This window comes from Pituophis catenifer, unplaced genomic scaffold, assembly GCF_029215685.1.
Source record: "Pituophis catenifer annectens isolate HBS135680 unplaced genomic scaffold, rPitCat1.0.hap2 SCAF_1, whole genome shotgun sequence".
NCBI classification, from domain to species: Eukaryota; Metazoa; Chordata; class Lepidosauria; order Squamata; family Colubridae; genus Pituophis; species Pituophis catenifer.
Window position 1 is genome coordinate 124,374,883 of NW_027256881.1, and position 27,041 is coordinate 124,401,923.

At 38.9% G+C, this 27,041-nt stretch overlaps 1 protein-coding gene across 2 annotated transcripts in view; it reads left to right on the forward strand.

Moving 5' to 3' along the window:
• Positions 1-321: 321 nt before the first annotated feature.
• BMP5 (bone morphogenetic protein 5) overlaps positions 322-27,041 on the forward strand; it is a 49,109-nt gene continuing 22,389 nt past the window's right edge. For both annotated transcript variants that reach the window (XM_070954759.1, XM_070954766.1), the window contains exons 1-2: positions 322-808; positions 23,940-24,132. In XM_070954759.1, coding sequence (XP_070810860.1) covers positions 322-808; positions 23,940-24,132 — 680 coding nt within the window. The remainder of the gene's footprint in view (positions 809-23,939; positions 24,133-27,041) is intronic.

The window sequence follows — 27,041 nt, forward strand, 5'->3', positions numbered from 1 at the left end:
GGGAACCTGTTCCACCAGTGCAGGAGAATCAGTAACAGCAGTAGAAAACTGGACGTCTGAATTTCAGCTTTCATAGAACTGCAGGCAGCCCGACACGGCCCCTTCATACTCAAGAAGTGGAAGAAGATGATCAAGATGAGGGGTGCGGAAATGGCAACGCTGACATGAGGCATAGGTAATTCATTGTTCATCGTTCATTTTTTTTATTTTAACCTTCTTTGGTCCTGGGAACACCAGACTTCGTAAGAGACCAGAAAAAGGAAAATACAACATCATTTCAAAGTTATTTGTGTGTTTTGTTTTGTTTTACTTTATTTTAAAATGGACCAAACTCTGTTCAAAGTTCTATTGAGCTTACTCTGGAATTACTGGCTTTTAATGGATTATGCTAAGGCAGGCATGGGGGACAACCACGTCCACTCCAGTTTTATTTATCGGAGATTGCGGAACCATGAGAGGCGAGAGATCCAAAGAGAAATTCTTTCCATCCTGGGTTTACCACATAGACCCAGGCCATTTTCAGCTGGAAAACAGGCTTCCTCAGCACCCCTCTTCATGCTGGATCTCTACAACGCAATGACAAATGAACAGGATCCCGAAGAGTTGGAATATTTGGTGAGGGGATCATCCCCAAGTGGAGAGAGCAAAGGGCTACGGAAAGGCTACTTGGCGTCTCCAAATGGATACTCCCGAAGAATATACATATCACGGGCAAGTTCACTGCCTACACAAAGTCCCACCTTAGCTAGCCTGCACGACACCAACTTTCTGAATGATGCAGATATGGTCATGAGCTTTGTCAATTTAGGTATGTTGCCAGTTTCATTTTGTTTTCCTTTGTTTGAAATCTGCTCTGGGGTGGACAAAATAGGAGAGCAAGAGCCCTTACTTTTAAAGGCAAAAACTGGCCCCTGGAAGATGTACTACAACTACAAAATGGAGTTGGGCTAATGGTAAACCAGCTACTAAGTAGGTACCCCTGGGTCGGGGGAGGTTTCTCTTACCTTTAGTATAAAGTCAGTTTCAATAACTTTTCCTTCTTTCACTGATGTAATTAAAATGATTAGCCCAAGAATAATTTTTAAAAATTAGACAAAAAAAAAATATCATACAAGCATATTGGTATATGCTTTGCAAATCAGAACAAGATTATAGAAGATAACTAGTAACTGTCTGTGCTTCAAGGATGATAGAATTAGACATTTCGGGGTGGGGAAAATGTTTCATATTTGACAAGTTTCTCATAGGTGATTCTTGTTTGCATGTTGAATTGGGGAGAGCGCTTGTGGAATTCGCTAACATGCATGCAGAATTTGTGGCCTTTAAAGGATTTCAAATGTTTCAGGTATGGTGGTTTTTCCTTTCTGAAATGAAGTTTCCAAATAATGTGTTGTTGTCTCTTTGCTATTTTATATTTGCAATTTTTATATTGGTAAAGATTCTATTCTGGATCATTGGGTTTTATTTTATTAGTTTTAAAAAACTCTTTCTCCTTCCCACATATTTTTAAAAATGTGAAATTAAACTCTAGGATAGAAACTTTCTATTTATTTTAAACTACAATGATTTAAAAAGGAATAATTATTTCATAATGCAAGAAGGTGTGAAAAGTGGTAATATTATGGATGTTGTCAAAATATTTCTGTACCTATGAATTATGAATTTCACATTGTAGAGAAAAATCCACAAACGGTGCTGGATTGAAAGTCTTTTCAACATTTTGACACATATTTGCCAAAGATTTCACTGAAAAATAAACCGTCATATAAGGGGTGACTAATTCATCTCCTTCTTCCTTTCCTACAAATATTTTTTATAAGAGCTTGAAACATCAGCATGAAACTCTAAAATACCTTTAAATGACATGCACCATTTAAGCTGGTTCTAATTATAGTAGGTTAGTACAATTTTTAGTTGATAATTATTTAGAAACAACATTCAACAGAAGTTTAGCAATCAGAAATAAAATAATATTTTGCTAATAATATTTTAGGGCAAAAGTATTTTGAAAAGTACTTTTCAAAACTTAGTGAACACCATCCACAAATGCAGTGAGATTTAGGGGCACTGTGTTTAAAAAAAAAAAAAAACAAAAACAACTGCAGATGTTCCCCCTTTTCTCTTACCTTTACATTTGAAATGATTTAATGTGTTCTACATCCACAACTAAATTAAAATGTTTATATAAAGAATCGGTCATATTGAATGCATACTTTGTATAAGCGTTTTAATAAGAGATTTAAGGTACATTGACCCCTCGTTTATCAGTTATCTTTAATTCTTAAAGTAACTGTCTTCTATTGGTCTAAAAACAGATTCAATAAATCCATTATTAAGCAGATGACTGCTATTTTTTCTCTACAGATTGTGGTTGTTGGACTTTTATAAACAAATAGGATTTCTGTTCATGTGCATTCAACATTATCTGTGTTGACAATTCAATTTACTATAAGGTCATTCTCCCCTCCTCAAGACTACTAAGCTTTCATAAATTGTATTATTAGATAACAGTAGCTGTTGTATTAAGGAACATCCGAATGCATGTTCTATACTGAAACCTGATTTTTCTAACTCTTGAAATGTATAGACATCATTAAAATGAAAAGCTTGCTAAGATAAACCCTTATCTGGTTTATATGGCCTATTAAACTGATGTTTAACCTTTCAAAGTAGATTAACGTTAGATCGCTTCTTGCTGTCTTTGTAGTTTGGCAGAATTTCAGTGCCTTAAGCACCCTCTTCATTAAGGCTAGATAAATATTTTTGGTGAAACTAAGAGAAATCTTAATGCAATTAAAGTACATAAAATATCATGCCAAAGAGCAACCATTCGTATTCTGTATCTGACAATCAATGGCAGTTATAATTAAAAGTACTACAAAGAAGAATGGCAATGATAAATGAATCTTTGGTCATATAGTGGAAATTGGTGGAGGTTTACACTATCCATCATCTGCAATCAAGTTGCTTTCTTCTGGAAGTAGTCCTGACTCTTAAAGTGGAGGACCATTATCAAATTACAGTACATTAATCCCCCACGAGATGATAAAGAATTTACATAAATCATTGCATCTGCCAAACTCTAACGATTTAAAAACTTCTACGCTAAAAATAACAAATGGGAGGTGTTAAGTCCTAGAAATACTGTTTGCTGGGAGCTTGAGGTAATAACGTTTCATCCTTGAGGGACATCTGAATTTAAGGCAGAAAAAAGAAAAATCCTCTGGAGGAAGAAAGATGGTTTCTGTCATAATAATTATGCTGGTGGAATAACTGCTGATAATGTTTGCTTGCTTTGCTAATAAAATTTAAAATGCCTGAGAGGGTATTAAAAATAGATCCACTGATAAAAAAAAGTAAAATGAAGTCATTTAAAGTTAAAGGTTTGGCTTGTTTTCAGTATTCTCTTTCTTTTTCCTTCCAAAATGTGAAGCTGCAGCGTTTTGCCATTTTCTCCACCATTAGCATTATAATATATGGCAATATAACCTCTTCCTTTCCCACCGGCGTTCTAATCTTGATGAAAAACATTTACTGAAAGATAGTTCTTAGTGCCTTGCTTTTTTTCCCTGTCCAGCTCTGCTCATGTCCTCTTCCAAAAAAAATTTTCTGTCTTGGCCACCTGGTTCCCCCATTCCCTAATTTGCAAAGTTTTACTTTTTAACGGTAGCTTTTAACTGGTGTTTATTTGCTTTTAATGGTTGATGATTGTAGTGGTTAATTGTGCTTTAATTGTGTACGCTGCTAAGAGCCACATGCGTGAGATGGGCAGCTATATAAATTCAACAGGTAAATAGATACTGTAGGTAGATAGGTAAACAGACAGACAGACTTAAATTGTAGGCATATATTTTTCCATTTTTTAAAAAAAAACAGACATCCAGGTTATTCTAGAAAGATAGATACATGCACAACATCGTCTTTTTTTTTTTTTTTTTTAAATTTTGATTTATATGCCGCCCTTCTCTGGAGACTCAGGGGGGCTTACAATGCGTTAAGCAATGGTGAATGAAAGCTTCAGAAAAGATTGGCTGAAATGTTCCAATCAACAGATATATAGAAATCCGTCAACAATTTGAACCAACTACAATATTTTCAAAGACCTACTTTAATTTTAACAGGAACTTACATCAATTACTGATTCTCAGTGGGTTTTTTTTTCTTGATTGAAGGAAACGGAACTGTTTGACAAATCCTGTTTAGAGAGACAGATTATTTGTTTAAGTATGTACTGGTGTATACTTGCTTTTTAACTTGAACTGCAGAAGTGGCATACCAAGTCTCTGTTGTTGTTAGTAATCAGCTGTTATTGGATAGGAATATATTTTAATTTATGCTACTTAGAATATTCATATCTGACTGAATTTATATTAAAAACAGTCCTCTAGTTTTGCTAAGATTCAAACTACCGGTACTTAGATAAACCTGAGTACCTGTGAGATGTGGGTGGATGATGGGAGATTCAGATTTTTTTTTTTCTCCATGAAGAAGCAATGAAATAACATATGATGGTTCAATTATTTAGAGAATTTAAGGATGACCAATTATTTATTTCCATTTATTACACCAGCAAGAGAGTGGCATACTCAGTTTTGAAAGTGGTACACAATTTTTCACTTAAGTTTAGTAATTTCAGCAGAACTCACACAGATCTCCAGCAACTATGAACAGTTTTGAAATAATTACAGGTTACTACACCACAAATGTTTAGTACATTATTCTGGCACTAGATTCTAGACTTTATAAAATGGAGTATGAAATAATTAAAAAATAAAGTCATATTCCTTTTTGGTTAGCAATAACAATTTATGTACATTTTCCTTAGTGAAATAGAGCAGATGAATCCATCTTGGTTTCATTTAAAGTGATGGACACTTCCTAGGCCTTGCGGATCTAGTGACCACATTTTAGAACAACAGAGTATTTTTACTATCTAAATCCTGGATTTCCTTTGAGGGTCACAATGTACTTCTTGATAAGCTTCCTTCTATCCATGCACCTTTCTGCGTTGCCTACTTTTATTTTTAATAGTTCATTTTAAATGAAAGCATGGATAGGAAGCTATCACACTCTCAAAAAAGTAATAACTTTGAATATCACCTGTACAGATATTTCTATTATTAACCCTAGGGCCAGAGGCATATTATATATAATATATTATCCAACAATATTTCAAGAGCAATTATTTGCTCTTTTTATCTCTCGGATTTGAAATAACCTCAACGTCTATTTTTCTCAAAAAAGACAGGAAAAAGAAATTAAACCCTGACAGAAATGAGCAATAATCTGAGAGAATCTGATTGAAACTGATCATTAGGAGTGGATGTGAGGGGGACCTAAATGTGTTTTTCTGTGTGTGCATACATGTAAAAAATGCACTTTTAATAATTTTGCCACTGGGAGGTAGACAGATAAAACTCTGCTTGTTGTTTCCTTTCAAAGTTGCCTTTTCAGACTAAACACAATCTTTGGGTGGGAAGCTGTGGGTTACATGCTATACATGCTTTACTAGGAAAACAAAACCTCATAGCAACCCTGGATAGCAATTAAAGTAATCCGAAATGATCCTTTGATTGATGTGACTTTTTGTTTCCCGGAGACCCACGCGGTGCGCAATATTCCCAAGCAGCATGGCTATTCCGATATAAAGAATACCGTGACAGCCATCTCTGGCCTTTATGAACAAGAAGGCTGGCTGCTGGTTATTGCCTATTGTTGAAGGGAAAATAAAACATGAAAAATAGCTCTTCATTGTGGAGGTGTAATTTTCTTTCTTGCTCCCCTGGCGATTCTTCTCACTTCAAAGCCAGAAGTTGCAATACAAACTCTGAACTCTTTGAGCCATAGGAAATGCTCTTCTGCATATAGCAACCATCATCATTATCATTGCGTCCCATGACTAGCATTAGAAAGAGGCATTGGTGGACTCCTGCAAAGGGTAAAGCCATGGCATGTCCCTCCTGTTGTGGTCTGGAACTCTCACCCACGGATGACTCTCACCCTAGTCATCACTTTTTTACCCTCCTACCATCTGGAAGGAGATATAGAAGTATAGCCAGCCGTACAAACAGGCTGAAGAACAGTTTTTATCCGTGGGCTGTCAGACTCCTGAATGAGAAATAACATCATAACTATGAAGTATGATGGACTGCAGGGCCGGCACAACGTGTAACATGTTCACATTGGTGCAATAGGACTGGGTATTTTGTTAATATGGTTTATTGGGTTAGGGATTTTCTGTCTTCACTGTGAGTTGTATTGTGTTGGTGGGGGTGCACTGAGGGAGCTCAACCAATCCCATTGCACATATGTTGTGCACTGACAATAAAGATTTGAATTTGAATTTGAATTCTAGTCTTATATTTCCTTCTTTCTATTTCCTAGTCTCTCCTCTCCAAGGGTTTGAACTATAGCAAAAGTGAGGTGAGAGAAAAGCAAAGGAAAAGGTAGAGGTAGTCCTTGACCTGTGACCACGGCTGAGCCCAAAATTTCTGTTGCTGAGCAAGACAGCTATTCAGTGACTTTTGCCCAATTTGATGACCTTTTTTGCCACAGTTGTTAAGCGAATCACTGAAGTTGTAAAGTTAATTACATGGTTATTAACTGAATCTGGCTTTTCCATTGACTTTGCTGATCAGAAGGTCGCAAAAAAAAAAAAAAGATCACATGACCCTGGGCCACCACAACCATCACAAATACATGCCAGTTGCTAAGCATCTGAAGGAGGGGTGGGTTCTACTTACCTTTACTACCAGTTTGCAATGGGGCTGCACACGTGCACTCTTCTGCGTAAGTGCAGAAGCATTCTGATGACATCAGGGTCGGTGGGTGGAGCCTCCCGCCGGTTTTACTACCAGTTCTATAGAACCGGGGTGAACCGGGGGCAACCCACCACTGATCTGAAGTTTGGATTACAGGGATGCTGCAACGGTCGTAAGTGTGAAAAATAATCCTGCGTCACTTTTTTCAGTGCCATTGTAACTCTGATGGTCACTAAACAAATTGTTATAAGTGGAGGACTATCTATAGTGATGCCTACAGGACCTTCCAAAACCTTGGTGTACTGTCACTGCCTTCAAACATCTCAAAGTGTGAGATTGCATGATTGGCATTTCTTGCTTCCCCCCCCCCCAAGATGAATGCATTTTTGAATCAACTGAAATCGTTCCAACCAAACTTTAAAAACAGGAACATAATATATTCTAACCAAACCTGAATAGTGTCACCAGTTAAGACAACTATCAATTATGCAATATGATACAAAAATTCAAAAAGAATCTGTGTTGTCTTGAGAAATGCTGTACTGAGGAATGATTGTTTATATAAGAAATAAACATAAACCATCTGTCCACAAATGAGTTCCAATTGTGTTCATCTGTCAGATATGCATAACTGTTAAAAGTAATTTTTTGCAATGAGTTCAAGGGCAGAATTTATCCTTGCGGTCACTAACCACCCTGTTTCTTTGTCTACCTGCTGGCATTCCAAGATTTTGGGGAGAGTGGAAGGAATATGTTGGGGAGAAATATGGGAGGTCTTGGCCTTGCAAAAAGTCCCCTTGTTTCTGAAAGACTACCAGCAATCAAAAAGAAATCAAGTGATGTGAAAGAAAGAAGCCAACACTCGTGTCTAATGTTGTGGCTGATATGAACTCAGCCAATCGTAAATGTGGCCATTCTTCTATCACAAACTGTCTCACCCAAATTTCATTAAATTGCTGTTTCTTTGTACTTACAATCAATGGTGGGCTGCAAATAATTTAACAACCGGTTCTGAGTGGGCGTGGCTGAAAGGTGGGCGTGTTGGGTGGGTGTGGCTGGGTGGGTGTCATGTGACTGAGTGGGCATGGCCAGCTCTATTTCACTCACGTGGGTGGTGCCTGTATGGGATTGGCAGGGTTGGGGAGGGAATTCAGGGGTCTCTGGTGGGGGTGGGGTGAGAGGAAAGAAAGATCCAAAGTGTGTGTGTGTGTGTGCAATCTTTCCACAGGGGAAGCTGGAACCGGCAAGCTGGAAGAGAGCAGGCTAGGCCACCGGGAAGGCAGGAAAGCATGGCTGGACTGCGGGGAAGGCAGGCAAGCAGGCTAGGCTGTGGAGAAGGCAGCGGGGAAGGCAAGCAAGCATGGTGGGGGCAATGTGGGAGGTAGTTAGGCGAGAAGCGAAGGAAGGCTCACCAGGCAGAGATCAGCTGGGCCATGTGGTCGAGGCAAGCGAGGAAACCAGAGAGCAGCAGCAGCTATTGTCACGCGGGCGTGACAAAGTTAGAAGTTGGTGATCATCCTTGTTTATATTTCCCATATTTAGATATATTTTCTTTAAAAATGGTGATTTATTTCATCCCTTCTTGACATATCTACAGAGCAGAACCATGCACAGTTCCCAAAATATAGAGAGAATGTAATAACCATTCAGGAAGGCTGCTTATGTCTAACAAGGTTGAAATATTGAAAATTGAAAAACCAGTTAAACTAATGTTGTGTTGTGATCAGGATGGGAGTTTCAACAAATTAATAATAGTCTTTTGTGTGAGGAAGCACTTATTTTGTCCATCCTGAATCTGCTAGAGATGAATTTCCTTGACTTACCAATTTTTCTTTTACCAGCAGTTGTCTACTTACAACAATTGGTAAAAGCTTCAATTAGACCTGTAAATCGTTTTTAAAGGAGAAAATTCAAAACAACTTGCATACAAAGAAGTACAGCTGAGAAATAACTGAACAGATGAACATAGAAATGTATCAAGTTATTTATACTCTCATACCTTGACAGCTAGGTGGTGCTTTCCAGATAGTTGACCTATAATTCCTTTCATCTTAACCACGTCGGACTGTGGTGATAGTAGCCATGATGCAACATACCTGGAAGATATCATGTTAGGGTTGGTGGATTTGTTAAACATTGGCTTTTCCAGTTTGGGAGAGCCAGTTTGATGTAGTAGTTAAGGCACTAGACTAGATTCCAAGAGTGTATGGCTACCAGATCTAGATTGCAACAATCAAGAGAATCATGAGTTGGCAGAAAATAATCACATTTTTTCTTTATCGTTATCTAGTGGAGAAATTTGCAGGCCATGTTTGGTTGTTCCAATTGTCATTCATTTTTTAAAATGGATTAAGGAGTTTTAGGATGGTTGGCACTTGAGATAAATTTATATGGAGGTATTGCAGATGACACCTGGAAGCTGTTGTTAAGGTCTAGAATCTTCTTTTTTTTTTTTTGCCAGACCTGTCAACCCATTTCAGAGTATAACCTTTAGAACAAAAGCTTCTGCTGATTGTCTGTGCGGAATTACACTACTTTTTAATATTTTCATTACCATCATTTTTGGAATTAAAATAATTATAACACAACATAACTATCTTCTTTATTTCTAACATCAAAGTTCTACATTCCTCAGTGTTATAGAAGATCTGGATTTAAAACTTAATGGGTATTGATAAAAAATCAGTTTCAGCTGACTGACTTTCTTATTAATATGAAAAGCATAATGCTTTATGCCTGCTAAAGAAATCATTCAAAGTGGCAAACTAAAGAAGTAATGTCTTTTTAGTATTGGCCTCATAGTTGTGGTATCTGTGGTATCTGTGATATCTTCAATGCAAACCTTAATTGTGATGGCATAAATTCTTTCTGTGATTGCATTTGAAATGGGATAATGTGAAATGGGATAATGTTAGAGTACATGTTGCTTGATCTATATTATTCCCTTCACATCTACAAGAAACTAGCTGATGGTGTAATAAGGAATCTAGTTCATCTGTAATAGTAAGCCAAGATTTTTAAAGCAGAATTGAACAAAAGATAAAAGGTAAAGGCTCTGTTGAGTTGATGCCAACTTTTGATGAGTTCATAGATGCTTCTTTGTAGTCTTGTTAATAGTACTGCAGTGATTAGTCACTGAAGCTCTCAGATTTCCTGGTGGTCTCATGTATTAACATGTATTAACATGTATTAAGCAGGATGAATCTTGATTAGTGTCCCAAAATCAAATCAAGGCTAGTTAAACATTGCCTCTTTTATGGCCTTACTGAAAACACATGAGCAAATCCTTTGCAATTTAGGATTATATATGAATTAGGAGATAGAGTAATAATACTTACGTGGTTATCATTTACATTTTTTATAAGTTTAACTCTAACAAGCTTATCTCAGATCAGCCAATAAAATTAATTTTCTAATTTTTAAAAATATATAATCCTTCTGTCTTGATTGTTCTTGTTAAGTGTTCTCCTCCCCTTCCCCTTTTAAATTAGCGTCTCACAAAGAGTTTTAGTAGGTTATAGTAGCATCTGCCCTTAATTAGTGAGCTTGTGGAATTCTTATAATCACTAATTATTATTTGATCTTTAAGTAAGCAAAAAATTGGATTCAAATTTAGATAGTCTTAGGAACTTAATGGAACAGGTTAGTCATGACTAAAGTAAGATGGTTGTTTCACTGGTTTGCACCAGGAGTCTACAACTTTTGAGAGATGTTGCACATCAGGAGTTGGGAGAACCTGTTGTGAGCATTCTTTAAAAACTCAGAAGACACTCTCAGTTTACAGAATGCTAGTGACGTCATTCCTTCTGCAGGATACCCTCTCAGTTTCTCAAACTTTTTTTTCTACCAAAATTAATAGGGGGCCATTTGGCACCCAGAGACATTTTTAGAAAGAGATATGAGATTTCTACTTAAGCCTTGCCTCACTCCAGCTATCTTCCCCGCCCCACCTTCTTAATTAAACAATTTTAAAAAGATGTAAAAAGTATTGGCGCGAGTACCTTACTACAGTTCCATAGGCAAATCCTTTCATTCCAGCCAGTGAAGCTTAGAGCAATAGCCTTTCCTATCCCAAGGTGTGGATGTGCATTGAGAACACAAAGCAGCTACTAATGTGCTTGGCCATCAAGGACTTGCTCTTTGGAAACCACAGGTTAAGGGATGAGGGTTGCTGTGATGTACAAAGAGAAGCTGAGATCAGAAGAGAAGGAAAAAGGGGGTCACTTCCAACAACGAAGGGCCTTGTTCAGAGTCCAATTTGTGAGAGCTACCTTGCCCTTCAAAGTTGATATTTTGTTCAGCAAAGCAGTGGGGTTCCCCCATTTGCTCATCTCTTAAAATAACAGTCCGTGATGAAGAATCTGATAAACCACTAGCAGGCAAAATCAGCAGGCAGAGTGACAACTGTTTTGTTTGTTTTGGTGGAGTGTTGGTTATGGGGCCAAGTTTGGTTTTGGCTGATGATCAAAATCATTTCTGGGCAAAGCTGACACAAGAACCTTTCAGCCATAGCTGTGGTTGGCCCTCATGCCAAGTCAGAGGTTTCTTAAAATGTCACTGCTAGTCTTGTGTTTAACTTTGTAACCTTCCCAAATGTGTGTGTAGGTTCGTGTCTGTCTGGGTATCTTGGTGTTTTTTTTAATGTAAGTGGACGGTTGTATGGGCAACATGTATGAATAAAAGGCGTTGGAGCTTCCATCATTCGCAAGTAAGGCATTACTTGGGGAAAGCAGTATTGATCCAAATTTCTATTTTGATTTACATCTTTGGAAGCAAACTGTTTCTCTATACCATTTTCTTAAAGAGCAACTTTAAATAATTAGTCTCCTTGGGTTTTGACAAGTAAATACTCTGCATTCATTAAAATCCTGATCCCATTTTAAATCTATTTTTATCTCCTGACCATCTGATCTCTACTGTTAATTTAATTGCATTGTCTTCTGCCATTCTTAAATGAGAGATTTTTTTTGGAAAAATATTCATGGTGGAGAAAGTGGTAGCTAATAATAAGAGTTACAGAGACTGAGCTCCTTGTCTTGGGGATTCCTTTAGCTTTGAACCTTGGATTTTTCAGTGAAAAGTGAAATAGTCAATTAAGTGGTTTTCAATTTTGTTGTTGAAAAGGAGAAGTACTTTCCAAGAGTGATAAAGGGGTTTCCTGTTTGTTTTGGAAGAAAGGTGTAATGGTTTCCAAAAGCATTAATCAAGAAATATAAATCACCATGTAGTAAAATTATAATTCTTCTAAGGGGCATGCATCTGGGACAAGAATTCTTGCTTTTTGTTAGGACAGGTTGTTGACCTACATACTCCTCTATTGCCTACTCAAGCTGGACAGCAGCGTTTCAAGGTTTCATGGGCTGAGCTATTGGCACTATGTACCTGTGATGTGATATATCCAAGCTGATGATGATGATGATGTCATCATTGGTGATGGACAGTTAGAACACTGATGGGCCCTTTTCTTTCTCAATACTTCACTGCCTTCTCTGTCCTAAATGATGGGGTAGGTTCAGGTTTTCTCCAAGAAAAGTCAATGTACATTACCAAATGTCTGGATCATCAAAAAAACAAAAGCAGAAAAATTAGAGACGACAAGATTTAGGCCCAGGAATCTTCTATATACAAACTGTTGTATAACTGAGCTACAATTCCTAATTGGAAAATGTAAAACTCCAAATCCAAGTAACCACAATGTATTCAATTTTATATCACAATAAGAATAAGATCTCTATTCCCTCCACACACATGCACATTCTTTTTTTTTCTCTAAGAGTATGTTATACTCTGAATGCTGAGGATATGCTATATACTGAATACTCCACACTGTATAAAAAGGCCACCTTTATTCAGTAGTTATAAAGATACATTTACGTCAAGGAAAGTGAGGCACTATTTCTCCAGGAAGATATTCAGATGCTTGAGCTGTATACTTTAATAATGAGCTGGCTTTCCAGTAAGAATTAAAATGGCAAATATCAACCTGGAACAACTTCTCACCAAATATTTCTGGGAACGTATTTCATTTCTTAAATAAAAAATGTAAAAATTCCATGTGCTTTTGCTTTTTATTATGTTTATACAATGTATAAATGAGGCAGTTCTCAAGAGGGCAAGGGTCACTTCCATGTTGTATCTACCCAATGTAAACTGAAACCAAGTGAGTGGAACATTCCTGGAACAATCACCAAACAGCACTAACCCCATGACTTCAAATATGGGTATTAGGCCCAGGATATCTGTCGGACCATCTGCAACCAGCAACAGCTCCCCATCATCCGGTGCGTTCTCACAGGGAGGGCCTACTCAGAGTGCCATCGGCGAGACAATGTCGGCTGACGACCTTCAGAGGTAGAGCTTTCTCTGTGGGCGCACCCACCCTTTGGAATCAACTCCCCCGGGGGCTCTGGTTGGCCCCTGACCTTTGCACTTTCCGCCGCGAACTAAAAACATGGCTATTTAAATTGTCCAGCCTGGACTGATGGGGTTTTGATTTTTAATGTATTTTAATATGTGTTTAATATGTATTTTAACATGTTTCTTACTTGGATTGAGATTGTATATCTTAATTGTTGTGAGCCGCCCTGAGTCCTATGGAGATAAGGCAGCATATAAATCTAATTAAAATAAATAAAATAAATAAATAAATTAGGATACTTAGGTATTCTCTAGATCAGAATCTTAAAAAGAATTAAACTAACTTCATACCCTCATGAAAAAAAAATGTCCTGTAAGGTTGTCTCATACTTACAGCTAGCTTTGCACTGCTGAGGATTTGGTTAATCAGGAAGATAGAAAAGGGCATCAGGTTTTCACGAAATACTTATGTCACAAGCCATCTATTTATTTTAATAATATGGCATGGAGGTAGAGCAATAATGCAAGACAAAGGTTATCTTCTGAGCCTGCAATTTCACCAATTGCCATGTATAATATTAGCTTTAAAAATATAGGATACATTTTTTCAACGTAAATCCTGCAAAACCCACTCTTATCAATGTATACTAGAATGCATTCTTTTTCTCTATTACATCTTATATACCCCAACTATCCAACTTATTTTCCCCACAAGAAACTACAACTGGTTCCCCACTTTCACAAGATGCGGGAGATTGTGGTTCTCACTGTGGGCACCAATTCTATGGTTTTCAAAACCTCCCAAAGTGGAGCATAGCATTTAATTAAAAATGCATAGAACTATAGATATTCTATTATATCATTGGCTGCTGAATTACTATTATGAATTGAGAATTTGCTGATTGTAGTAGGTATAGATCTGATGAATAAAGAAATAAAATGTGCCAGATGGTGAAAATACAAACGAATGGCCTTTGTGACTTTGAAAAAAATTAACTCTTGTTGCCCTTGTTGTTGTATATTTGGAACTCTCTGTAGAAAGTGATTGTAGTTAACAATCTAAAGAAGACTAGAGTTCAGTTGACTGCAGTCTATTAAACTCAGTTCCCATCGATCCTACATAATAGGCCCAAGGATGAGGAATTATATGAATTGCATCCCAACAGGAATTATAAATGCCCCATTCAAATAATTGCTTCCATTCTGTGTCTAATTTGTTGGCAATAATGATCTTTTTAGTCTCTTTTACAAGTTCTAGCATAGAACAAGCTGCCCTGATTTATCTTATAGGGAAGATAAGGGAAAAATTAATTAATTAAATGATAGATAGACAGACAGACAGACAGACAGATAGACAGACAGACAGACAGACTAGATAGTTAGATAGTTAGATAGTTAGATAGATAGATAGATTGATAGATAGATGTACAGTACTGTATTCTGTTGAATGTTTATTTTATGTAGATGGGATTCAACTTAAATATTTTTGTCTCATTCTTTAGAATAAAAAGCCTATTTATTAAGCATGAAATCCTAGTCCTGAGCTTGCAGCAAAAAAGGCAGGATACAAAAGGAATAACGCATGGGAGGGAAGAGGAAAATAAATAGCAGTTATCATCAGGGGTGGGTTCTACTTACCTTTACTACCAGTTCGCATCGTGCCCGCGCGCACATGCAAGCAAAGTGAGCATGCACGCATGCTCTTCTGCACATGTGCAGATTACGTATGATGACATCCTGGTCAGTGGGCAGAGCCTCCTGCCAGTTTTAATACCGGTTCTTGTGAACTGGTCCGAACCGGGACCAACCCACCACTGGTTATCATGTTGAAGAGTATTTTTTCTAACAATTAGTTGGAACGAGTTTAGAGATGACAGAAGCCCATCAGTAGCTGGTTTCAGCAAAACTGATAGGGCTAATTATATTTAGCACTTAGCACTTAAGACTTATATACCACTTTACAGTGCTTTTACAGCCCTCTCTAAGCAGTTTTACAGAGTCAGCCTATTGCCCCTAACAATCTGGGTCCTCATTTTACCCACCTCGGAAGGATGGAAGGCTGAGTCAACCTTGAGCCTGATGAGATTTGAACTGCCAAATTGCAGGCAGCCAGCAGGCAGCAGAAGTAGTCGGCAATACAGCACTCTAACCACCGCGCCACCACGCCTCTTCGTGGCTTTCTGTTGCAAACTGGAAGTAATTGGCTATAAGCTGGAGACAGAGGCTATGATGATTTTAAAGACTAATTTCCAACTCCATTCACATCTGAATCACAACTTGCACACTGTTTTGAATGGGTGTCAAATGTTCCAGTGAGGAAAAGTGTAAGTCAAAGCAGATTTTGGCTCTCAGAAGCTCAAAGGGCAGAGTTAGGAGTATAATTAGAACTGGTATTTCTAAAAAGAATTTCACAGTGAATGTTTCACAGCTTTCATTGTATCTAGCCATTTTTCCAGACAAAATTTTCAGGGAGCATCAGGAGCAGTTTACTAATCTCCAACCTCTTTGAATCATGTTCCTCTACAGCTTTTTTAAATGGTTTCTTTTCATTGCACCCCATTTCCTGTCAACACAACTAAAGTCAAGTACAGCTGTGCCCCAAGCAGTGTAATATAGCTTGATTTTTCCCCTTGTTTTTCCCTCTTAACTAGACAGAACAATTTATATGAACCTATGGACAATTATGGACTCACCTTATACTCCCACTAATCAGAACCTAGAGAAAAGGACTGCCTTTCTAACAGGATATGAAGCAAATGTGGAAAATTTGTCTTTCCAGTTTGAAACAGACCTCTTACTGTATTCTGTATTCTATACCTGTATGGTATTAATTTCCCAAAGTTTCCATGACTGAAAAGGTAGTGTTAGCTCAATTCTTTAGAGGACTTTCGATTTTGAAGGTGGAAAATAGGTCTTGTGGGCTACACGTCCCATACATCTGTGTGCATTTAGGACCTAAGAAACTAGCATGAAATCAAAGAGCTTCTATTTAATTCGACATCCAATGCAAAATTAACTCAGGCTCCATAGCCAGAGAGTTGAACTCTGAGATCTGAAAAGGTCTAGCTACAAGACTCTAAATATGAGCCAACTAGCAAAGTTATTACAAATTTCAACAAATAATAAAGTAAGAGCATATACATATTGGGCCTGTATCAGAGGTGAAATTCAGCCAGTTCTATCCAGCTCGGGCGAACGAGTCGTGGCGGCTGTGGGAGGCTCCGCCCACCCATGTGGACATCATGATGTTGCTTTTTTGTGACATTTTAAGCCTCTGCGCATGTGCAGAAGGCTTTGCGCATGCACATTTGCGAACCGGTAGGGAAGGTAAGTGAATTTCATCCCTGGTCTGTATACAATATCCTTTCCCCATGTTATGCTTCTTATTATTTTGAAGCACGGTGACCTCCAAATTTCCCATCAAACTCATCTAGTGTACACCGGGGGTGAAATGTAAAATTTGTTACTACCAGTTCTGTGGGCGTGGCTTGGTGGTGGTGGTGGTAATGTGACTGGGTGGGCATGGTCAACTTTTTTTTTTTTAAACTTTTCAATGCATTTTTTTCTAATGCTTTGAAAAGCCTCTGCTGATCAGGCAACTCAGCTGGGATCGTCAGAGAGGCTTTTTAAAAAATACCTCTCTGCCAATCAGGCAACTCAGCTGGGATCGTCAGAGACTTTTCAAAGCATTTTTTTTACCACCTCTTCGGCCAAGAGGTTGCAGAAAAAAATGCTTTGAAAAGCCTCTGATGATCCCAGCTGAACCGCGCGATCATCAGAGGCTTTTTTTTTTAACTTTTAAAAGCACTTTTTCGTCGGAAGAGGTTGTAGAAAAAATGCTTTTAAAAGTTAAAAAAAAAGCCTCTGATGATCGCGCGGCTCAGCTGGGCATGGGGGTGGGGGCGTAGGGATTTTTGCTACCGGTTCTCTGAACCACCTGCCACCATCGCTACTGGATCGGGCAATCCGGTCCGAACTGGGAGCCTTTCACCCCTGGTGTACACCCTTTTGGAGGGAGTGGACTGGTGTTCATTTTCATACAGGAGAGAATGAACGATAATCATGTAACTATTAAAGAAGGTTATTCTTCTCTTGGGGAAAGAAAAAGGGCAATTCATTTTTGATTCCAGGTCAAGAGAGAGAGAGAGAGAGACTGAAGGAGTAGAGTCCCTAGAAGTTTCACTTGGTGAATCATTGCACAGAGTCAATTTTTTTTACAGAGCTCTGTAAGATCATGCATTGTTAAACTGGGCTCTTAAACTAGTCAAGGCCATAAAGTTAAAGCATTTCTGGTCATGTCTGCTGAGTGGCCCAGTGATGTTGAATGACCACTTGTATGTAACTTCCCTTTAGGATCATGGTCAGCAACCTATCACCTGTGGGCTGGATGAGGTCAGCCACCTGAACTCATTGGGTTCATTGTTTCTACATGGAATATATTCACACAGCCATGCAAGAGAAAGTGAGAGCGCTCATTGTCTCTTTAGGTAACCATATGGGTGACATTCTCTGCCTAGCACTAACAAGAACATAGAATCATAGGGCTGGGAGGAACCTCAGAGGTCTTCTAGTTCAGCCCTCTGCTCAAGGAAAGGGACTTTATACCCGTGATGGCGAACCTATGGCACACATGCCATAGGTGGCACTCAGAGCCCTTTCTGCGGGCACGCCAGCCGTCACCCCAGTCCAGCTCCACCACACATGTGTGGTGACTCCTGCCAGCCAGCTGGTCTTCGGGTCTCTGCCATGCATGTGCAGGGGGGGCAGGTTGGTGCAGGAGGCTTTCCGGGCCCAAAACAGAGCATGAGGGGACCAAAACCCCGTTTTGGGCCCAAAAAGCCTCCTGTACCAACCTGAAAGCCAAAACGGGGCACGGAGGGTGGGGCGCATGCACGGGGGTTGCTCGCATTGCATTTTGGGGATTTGGGCACGTGTGCATGCATTCGCACGTATGTGAGTGCTTTGGGCAGTCGGCACCAAAAACCATCATTGTGTTATACCATCCCGCACAAATGGTTGTCCAGTCTATTTTTGAAAACCTCCAGTGATGGACCATTCACAACAACAGGAGGCAAAAAAGCAAGCTATGAGATGGAGAAGGTAGATAAAATAGTGACCGTGGTGGAATGGCCTCTGGAAAAGTTTGCTGACCCTTGCTTTGGGAACACAGAACTACAGTGACATTAGGGAGACAAATCAGGATTTGGAGGGGTTTATTTATTAGATTTTTATCCTACCTTTATTATTTCATAAGTAACTCAAGTCAGTGAACATACCTAATACTCCTTCTTCTTCCTATTTTCTTCATAAGAACAACACTGTGAGGTAGGTTGGACTGACTAAGAGGGACTGGCCCATGGTTACCCAGCTGGCTTTCATACCTAAGGTGGGGCTAGAACTTGCAGTCTCCTGGTTTCTAGGCCAGTGCCTTCATCACTGCACCAAACTGGTTTTCCTCAAGAATGATGGTTCCCTGCATCATTCTGAAATGGCCAATAAGCACAGTTCTGATCCCACCTACTGCTGGTCACATGACTTTGCCACTGGTGTAATATCTTGCAAAGCATTAACAGATTTTACACACCTTTGGGAAGCTGCTGGCTTTTGGAAAAAAAAGACAACTTTATTATTGGTACACCTAAGGTTAGCTCAAGATTGTCACTGATGGTCTAGAGCATGGGTGTCAAACTCGCGGCGTCACATTGCCATCACGTGACATATCGCCACATTTTTCCCCTTTGCGGAGCTCAGGTGGGTGTGGCCTGCATGTGATGCATCTTGCCTACGGGCTGCCAGTTTGACACCCCTGATCTAGAGACAAGTTGGAGGCGATGTCATGAGGGCAGAAAAAAAGATGCTGCCAGGACATGTTTTGATGCAAGAGGGGAGAGCAGTGGTGGGATTAAAATAATTTAACAACCAGTTCTCTGTCCTAATGATTTCTTCCACCAACCAGTTCACCAAACTGCTCAGAAAGTTAACAACCGGTTCTCCCGAAGTGGTGCGAACTGGCTGAATCCCACCACTGGGGGAGAGGATCAGTTTAGTAGCAAGAATGAAGCTTTCTATCAAAGATAGTTAACCAATGGGTTGCTACAAAGTAATGCTTGTTTTGACATCCACAACGCTAGTGGGATTTGGAAAATATAAAGGATTATAAATAAAATGAATAGTACATGTTTACAAATACAGTTGTCAGAATTACTTTGTGGCGTGAAATGGTTTTCTTATTTTATACACACACACACACACTTTCATGAAAGAATGATCAGGCGAGACTCTGCTTATGGTGGCCTCTGAATTTCTTCCTAATGTTTTTTTGTTGGGGGCTAGCATCTTTAGGCTTTTTTTTCCTTTTTAATGAAGAAAGAAAGAAATCTACCCAGAATTGCTTGATAGTGAGATGGGTGGCATATAAATTTAATTAGTAAATAAAATGCAATAAAAAGTAAATTAAAATAAAGGCAACCCCAGCACAAGCTATTATCAGAAAATACTAAGAATAAGATAGTTTGTAAAAAAAAAAAAAAAGATTTCATGATGCTCAGGGTGTAGATAAATCTCTGTCAAAGATTATTTGAGAGAGGAAGCACATACACACACTTGATTGGGTTTTAAGTAGCTGAACAAGCATACAATGAAGTTACATGAACGGGAGAGTTCAAAGGGTCATTTTGCTTAACAGCTATTTATCTAACATGTCTTCGGGTATTTGAAAACAGTAGGAACTATTCTCTGTCTTAAATTCTTCAGAGAAGTATAAATTCTGACTAAGATGAAAACAAAATATGTAAATGCTTTAGAAGCCCAATTTCTCAAAGGCATGCATGTAACAAAATACATTTACTTTTCAGCAGTAATAATCTTGGAAAGCAAACAGCTAAAACTTTTAATATCCATATAAAAATATTATGAAAGGTTTTAAACCTCTTGAATGTAAAATAGCTTATGGTGGTTGATTTTACTAATAGGTCCTCTTAGTTTCATTTTAGCAACTAATAATCATTTTAAAATACGGATTCAGCCGAGTTCTATATATGTTTATTTTGAAGGGTGTTCCAAGCAAAAGTTTTACTAGGGATGGAGACGTAGGAAGCGTTCTGGTTTACTCAGTTTCTTATTTTTCCATCGCCGTAGCCACTAGAGCCTCCCAAGATTGCACAACTGTGGCATGCGGCCAGACATGAGCAGTGTAATTTCCTGCTGATATTTTGTGAGTAAACACACTAAAATGGTTGTGTCCAGCTGCAGGTAGCATTAAAAACACCAAAGGAGCAAGAGAGAAAAAGACAGATTAGGTTCCAAAATTCGGCTTCAATTCCTCCACTGATGTAATTATGATCTTGCCCTGCCTGTTTTGGCACTTGTCTGTTCAAATAATAAAAATTTTTGATCAATGATTAGCTGCCCTCCCAGCACAGAATATTTTTCCAGTATTGTTAGGAATGCATGTGGTAGAGTGAAGAATCACTTGCTGGCATGCCACAAGAGTAGAGAAGACTACAACTAGAGGTGAAATCCAGCAGGTTCTGACAGGTTCTGGAGAACCGGTAGCGGAAATTTTGAGCAGTTCGGAAAACCAGTAGTGGAAATTTTGAGTAGTTCGGAGAGCCGGCAAATACCACCTCTGGCTGATATTACCAGAGTGGGGTGGGAATGGGGATTTTGCAATATCCTTCCCCCAGGAGTGGGAAGGGAATGGAGATTTTGCAGTATCCTTCCCCTGCCATGCCCACCAAGCCACGCCCACCAAGCCGCACCATGCCCACCAAGCCACATCCACAGAAACGGTAGTAAAAAAATTGGATTTCACCACTGACTACAACCTTGTCCGGTTGACCCAGATGTGGACTTTGATAGTTGCAACTGTACCACACAATAAAGCTACTTTATGTCAAACTGACCTCAAGAGTTTTAAAGAATTTATATCTGAGGCCTTAAACTCACAATCTCATAGTCATTGTCCAAAAGCCTGCAGTGGTGCTTTGGAGGGAGCGGGTCAGATTGCTGTAAGCAAGCTTCACACGCCTTCTTACAGAGGAAGGGTGGCCAATGAGGTGAGAGGATAGCTTGCCAATCTCAGGTGGACACTTTAGGTTCTCCATTGGACTAGGAAAAAAATATGATTCAGAATTAAAGCAAAGTAGGACAGAAGGTGGCTGTGCATCCGGGTGCCATTGTGACTGGAACCTCTGCTGTGGTCTGATCACTTTGGCGATTGGAAGAAATGAGGCTGCCTCAATGAGGCTACGGTGGCTATGTTCCTGCCCTGTGTCAGGGTGGCTGAAGGATTTGTCGGCCAACAGATAGAACCGGTGTGTAATATTGTTATCAGCATCAAATACAGTTGATGGGTGGAGCTCTCTAGAAGTATGGGACCACTTTGAGGTTTGGAATGGGATGTTGCCTTGATTTGTTTGCAATAGTTTTTTTAAAAAAAATAAATTTATATTTGGAGGCATCCTGGGTTATTCTATTTTCTCACTGCAGACTTTGATACCAGCCTTCATGGCTATCAGAGGTAGAGACCCTTGGTTTATATTGTACTTAACAAAAGTTCCAATCGCTTTAAAAGCCTTTTGGTATTACTTTTAATGGATCATGCACTTATTTTTAAGTATTTTTTTTATCCTGCCTTTATTTTTTTTTCTAAATAATTCAAGGTGTTTGCTTGGAACATAAAAATGTGAATAAACAGCAAACTCCATATCCTAAAATGATAATTCAAACACTGCTTCCTCATCTATGTTCCCTTCAGAGATTGTTGGATTCAAAGCAGGTATATGAAGACAGGTTTTTATTGTTTCTCCTAATCCTCTTAATTCAGTATAATTCAAATTAACATAAGTAAAATGGATCAGAGCAGGGGTGAAATCCAGCAGATTCTGACAGGTTCTGGAGAACCGGTAGCGGAAACTTTGAGCAGTTTGGAGAACCGGCAAATACCATCTCTGGCTGGCCTCAGAGTGGGGTGGGCATGGAGATTTTGCCAAGGAGTGGGGAGGGAATGAGGATTTTGCAATATCCTTCCCCCAGGAGTGGGGAGGGAATGGAGATTTTGCAGTATCCTTGCCCTGCCACGCCCACCAAACTACGCCCACCAAGCCACAAGTTCACATTAGTAAAAAAATTTGGATTTCACCACTGGATCAGAGGATTAATAAGAAAATAATTCTGTTCTAGAATGGGATTCAATCTGGTGGCCTGTAGTTCCTTTATTAGTTTTCAGGTTATTGTAGTGTTACGGATAATACTCAAGAGCTCCTACTTTTTGGAACTATCCATACTGAACAAAATAGACATCTCTCTTTTTCATTCTGATAAGTTCCTATTTCTAACCCTCTATGGAAATTCAGTTTTTCTTCTGCATCCTTGGAGGATACCTGAAGAACCAAGGGATAAGGGAAAAGCCGGGGTTGGATAATGATAGAAGATAAAGATAGGAATAGGTACCATGACTGATGCCTCGGTCTGTTCCCAGTAACACAACAGGGAATTCCTGGAGCCTCTGCCCTTTGAGGGCATAAGAACTAGAGTCTTTCCATTTATCTGAGACTTATCTATCACCTACCTCCTTTGATATTTCTAGCCTCTGCTTTCAATTATCAGCCAGCCCGAAGAGCACTTAGTAATTTCAAGACAAAACTCTTGGAACCTCTGACCTCTGCTTGTCAGATAACCTAAGTATTTAGTGAAAATACACCACCATTTCATTGGTTTGAAGCTGTAAACATGTGTGTTTTATTCTCTGTCAGCTTACAGTAACCTCCACCACCTAGAAGTGATTGGTTTACTTTCCTGCTTCTGCAGAGGATGTAGAGATTTAAGTAAGCCGCACCAAGACCTTGTATCTCTTTTAATAGGAAGCAGTGACATTTGTGAAGTGTTATGTGTATGGATTAATTAGGCGTTGCATTCACAATCCCAGATCCATTAATACTCAGGGTGTTAGCGACAAGGATTTAATTCTTGGCAAGAGAAAGGGTAGAGCCAGGATTCAGCGCAAAGTGGGTAGAATGTGTGTGTTTCTTTTTTTAATTTTAAAGCTATATTAAGCCTCTTTTGGGGTGTCAATGATCATTTTTATGTATTTTGCACCTCACAATGATCGGAAACCAAGCTTCTAATTTCAGCAATTGTGGTCAGTGGTCAGTACTGGGAGCTGAAGAAAAGAGGCTTAGAGGCTCCAGATGGCTTGGGGACCTCAGGTTAACTACTCCTCCTGTAAATGAGTCACCAGTCCTGCCATTATGATGAACAACAGATGCAGCAAGAATGACTTCTTCAAAACAATTCAGAGAGTTCGTGACTAATATTTTTGTCTAATGAGCATCCTGCTGTAGACAGAAGTAGCTATGCAAACAAGGTTTTCAATATGGTTTCATTTGCAGAGCAAATATAGCTGGGAATATGAATACCACCGCATGAGAATGGAACAAGCATCCATGTAATATAGTATGACTTCAGCCAAGGCCTGGCCAGCTTCGTTTCCTCAAATGCTGTCCAACCATCCATGCCAAGATCATCTGCTAGTAATTCCTGCTCATATAGAAAGATGAACCAACCCAATTTCATAATTCTTTTCTAACATGTGGAGATTTTCTTTTGCCCACAACTTTATTACTTTTAAATATATAGTCTATTTTTTGTTCTTTTTGCCGAATGATTTCCTTTCTGAGTTATTGCAGGCACTATCCCCTTTGACCTTGTGACTTTTGGCTTGTTGAATGTCTCTTATAGTTTAAATTAAAACCTGTAATGAGTGCTGAATTAACATAGCATAGGGATTTTTAATCTTTTTGTTTCATTTTATTTTCATAGTGGAAAGAGACAAGGATTTTTCTCACCAACGACGGCACTACAAAGAATTCCGATTTGATTTGACTCAGATCCCACACGGAGAAGCAGTGACAGCAGCAGAATTTCGGATTTACAAGGATCGAAGTTACAGTCGATTTGAGAATGAAACAATTAAGATTAGCATTTATCAGATCATCAAGGAATATCCAAACAGGTCACATTTTCTTTCAGTTGTACTTTAAATTAATTCTTCGGATTTAGGAACAAGGGGTTGCTTTCTTTCTGTTAAGGAATTAAACATAAGTGAAAATCCAACAAAAGTGGCTTGGAAGTTAAAAAAAAATAACAGTTGAAGGTGGTTTGAAAAGTTTTGCTAGAGCTGACTGATTAAGGAATAACTTGGTAGCCAGCTGAGTTCTTGCCAGTATTCTTGCAGATTATACTACCAAATGTAGATTTTGGATTTTGTTTGGCTTTTCAGTGCTGTGATTTTGTGACATTGTGTTTTTTAGGTAAAGGAGCATACATGCTTTAAGTCTCTGCAAGGTTTACCATAATTCCTGTGGAGTATTTCATTGGCAAGCCCCCTTGGAATGTGCCACATGTTTCATTGCACTGACTTGGGTGTTTCCATGTTGCCGCTAAGCTCTTTGTAAACCTTGAAGGACAACTAGCACTGCCAAAGAAGGGTTGACAGGAAGCAGAAAAAAGTCCAAGTTGGACCTTGGCTGAGAGTATTTAATTCAGTCAACAAAAGCCATGGTGGCACAGTGGTTAGAATGCAATATTGCTGGCTACTTCTGCTGACTGCTGGCTTCCAGCAGTTTGGCAGTTCGATTCTCTCCGGCTCAAGGTTGACTCAGCCTTCCATCCTTCCAGGGTTGGTAAAATGAGGACCCGGATTGTGGGTCTGTAAACTGCTTAGAGAGGGCTGTAAAGCACTGTGAAGAGGTATATATGTCTAAGTGGTATTGTTATTTTCCAGGCACTCCGATTCTAGTCCTTGACCAAGGATGTCGGGTGTCGATGTCAGGCCAAATTGCACTCTGACCAAAAGATACTCAGCATTTGCTTATCATATCAACCGAAACTGTCAAGGAGAGAAGCATGCTTCTGAAATTCTGAAACCACAAAATATTTGTATTATAATTTAAAAGGCTACAGTCCTTTTGCAGATTCCCCACTCCCCATCCCCTATGAACTCTGTCTAGAAAAATAATTAAAGAGATAAAACACATGCCACTATATTCCTTGGATAATTTTTTTGTGGCATTCCTTTGCCTGGAAACTGTGTTTTTTCTTCCATTCTTATATCCTTCATTTTTTAATTTAGTATGTTGGATTTTGTGCATGCTCCTCTTGACATATTTCTATTAGGAAAAATGAAAGAGTTTTACATTGCAGAATGTAATGTCTGGGAGGCAACAGATGAAAATTTTTGGAGAAGATTATTATGTAGTTGCATGGAAGCAACGGTATATACGTGTTTTCAAACAGCTGATGATGTTGATCCTATAACCATCTAGGTAGAAAAAAAACAGTTAAGAGCAGACAAAATGAAACAGAATGAAATATAGAAAGAGAACACTAATTCAGCGCTCAGTCTCATATAGATAAGAATGGCCATTCTGTCTCTAATGGATGTGAACCATTGTCAGTATGAACATTGTTTCACTCTGAAACTCACAGGTCTGATTCTCCACCAAGAGTCCATGCCATAAAAATGTTTACCTTGTATATCAAAGATGCTTTAAGATGAAGGAAAAAATGGTTTTACCTGTGAATTTTCCTTTAAGATCTATGAAGTAGAAAGAAGTCCATCCTATTCATTTAGCTATTGGTGATGTTTTCCTGTGAATTGTATATAGCCTTTGCCTATTTGTGTGTTAGGAATCCACCCTTTACATATGCAAGTACTTTCATTTGCCTTTTGGCAATATCTAGTCCTTGTTGGATGAGGGCTTTTTCCCTTCCTTCATATGGAAAAGCAAGAAAAAAAAAAAAAACCAGATTGAAATCAAATGGCAGGTTTTCGATTGGTGGTTGAGAATATCAGGTCATAAAGATGCTCATTTTTCAAGGAAAAAATAGCTTCTGAATGGGATAGAATTTAGTGCAGCAGCTTGTAGGCATTTTATTTACTTACACCTAGAGTAGATATGGTAATAACCATAGTAGCTATTTAAAGGGCTTATCTTGGCTAAGCACTTCCTATCAACAAAACACAAAAACACTTTTTAAAAAATTGCTAGAGTAGATTTACTAAAGATGTAGATCAGGGATGGGTTCTACTTACCTTTACTACCGGTTTGCAGCAGTAGTATTACCAAATATGACGTCAGGGCGGGTGGGCGGAGCCTCCTGCCGTTTTTACTACCGTTTCTCAAGAACTAGACAGAACTGGGAGCAACCCACCACTGATGTAGATGCTCTACTTAGAATTTGAAGGGTCTTTTAGAGTTTTCAGTGTGGTTTGTGGGTTGCTACATCACCTCATATTCTGGGCTTTCATGCATCTGACTCTCAGATACCCTGTTTCCCCCAAAATAAGACATCCCCTGATAATAAGACCAATGGGCTTTTGAGCGCATGGCAATAAGGCCAAGCACTTATTTCAGGGTTCAAAAAAATATAAGACAGGGTCTTATTTTCGGGGAAACATGTTATTACTCACCTTTAATTATTTTCCCCCTCTCAATCATGTTGGTATCCTATCTTTGTTTTTTGCTTGTTCCAGGTGTTTGTGATGTAGAACTGGATAGCTGCTAATGAGATGTTCCCTTTTCCCATCTCAGGTGCTTTGTTGCATTTTCTCCACTTCAAAGAGTTTCTGCATGTTTTCTTTTTTTTATTTTTTCATTTAGAGGCTTATGCTCTAGGTGCAGGTGGTGTTAGAAACTTGCTTCTCCCTCACCCCCTTTCTCTCACAGAAACATCTAAATGGGCCTGGTGGCTCAGCAGACTGATAGCATTGTGATTAACACTAGCTGTCTGCAATTACTGTAAATTTGAATCTCACCAGGCTCAAGGTTGACTCAGCCTTCCATCCTTTCTAAGGTAGGTAATTTGAGGACCCAGTTTGTGGGGGCAATAAGCTGACTTTGTATAAATATACAAAAGTAT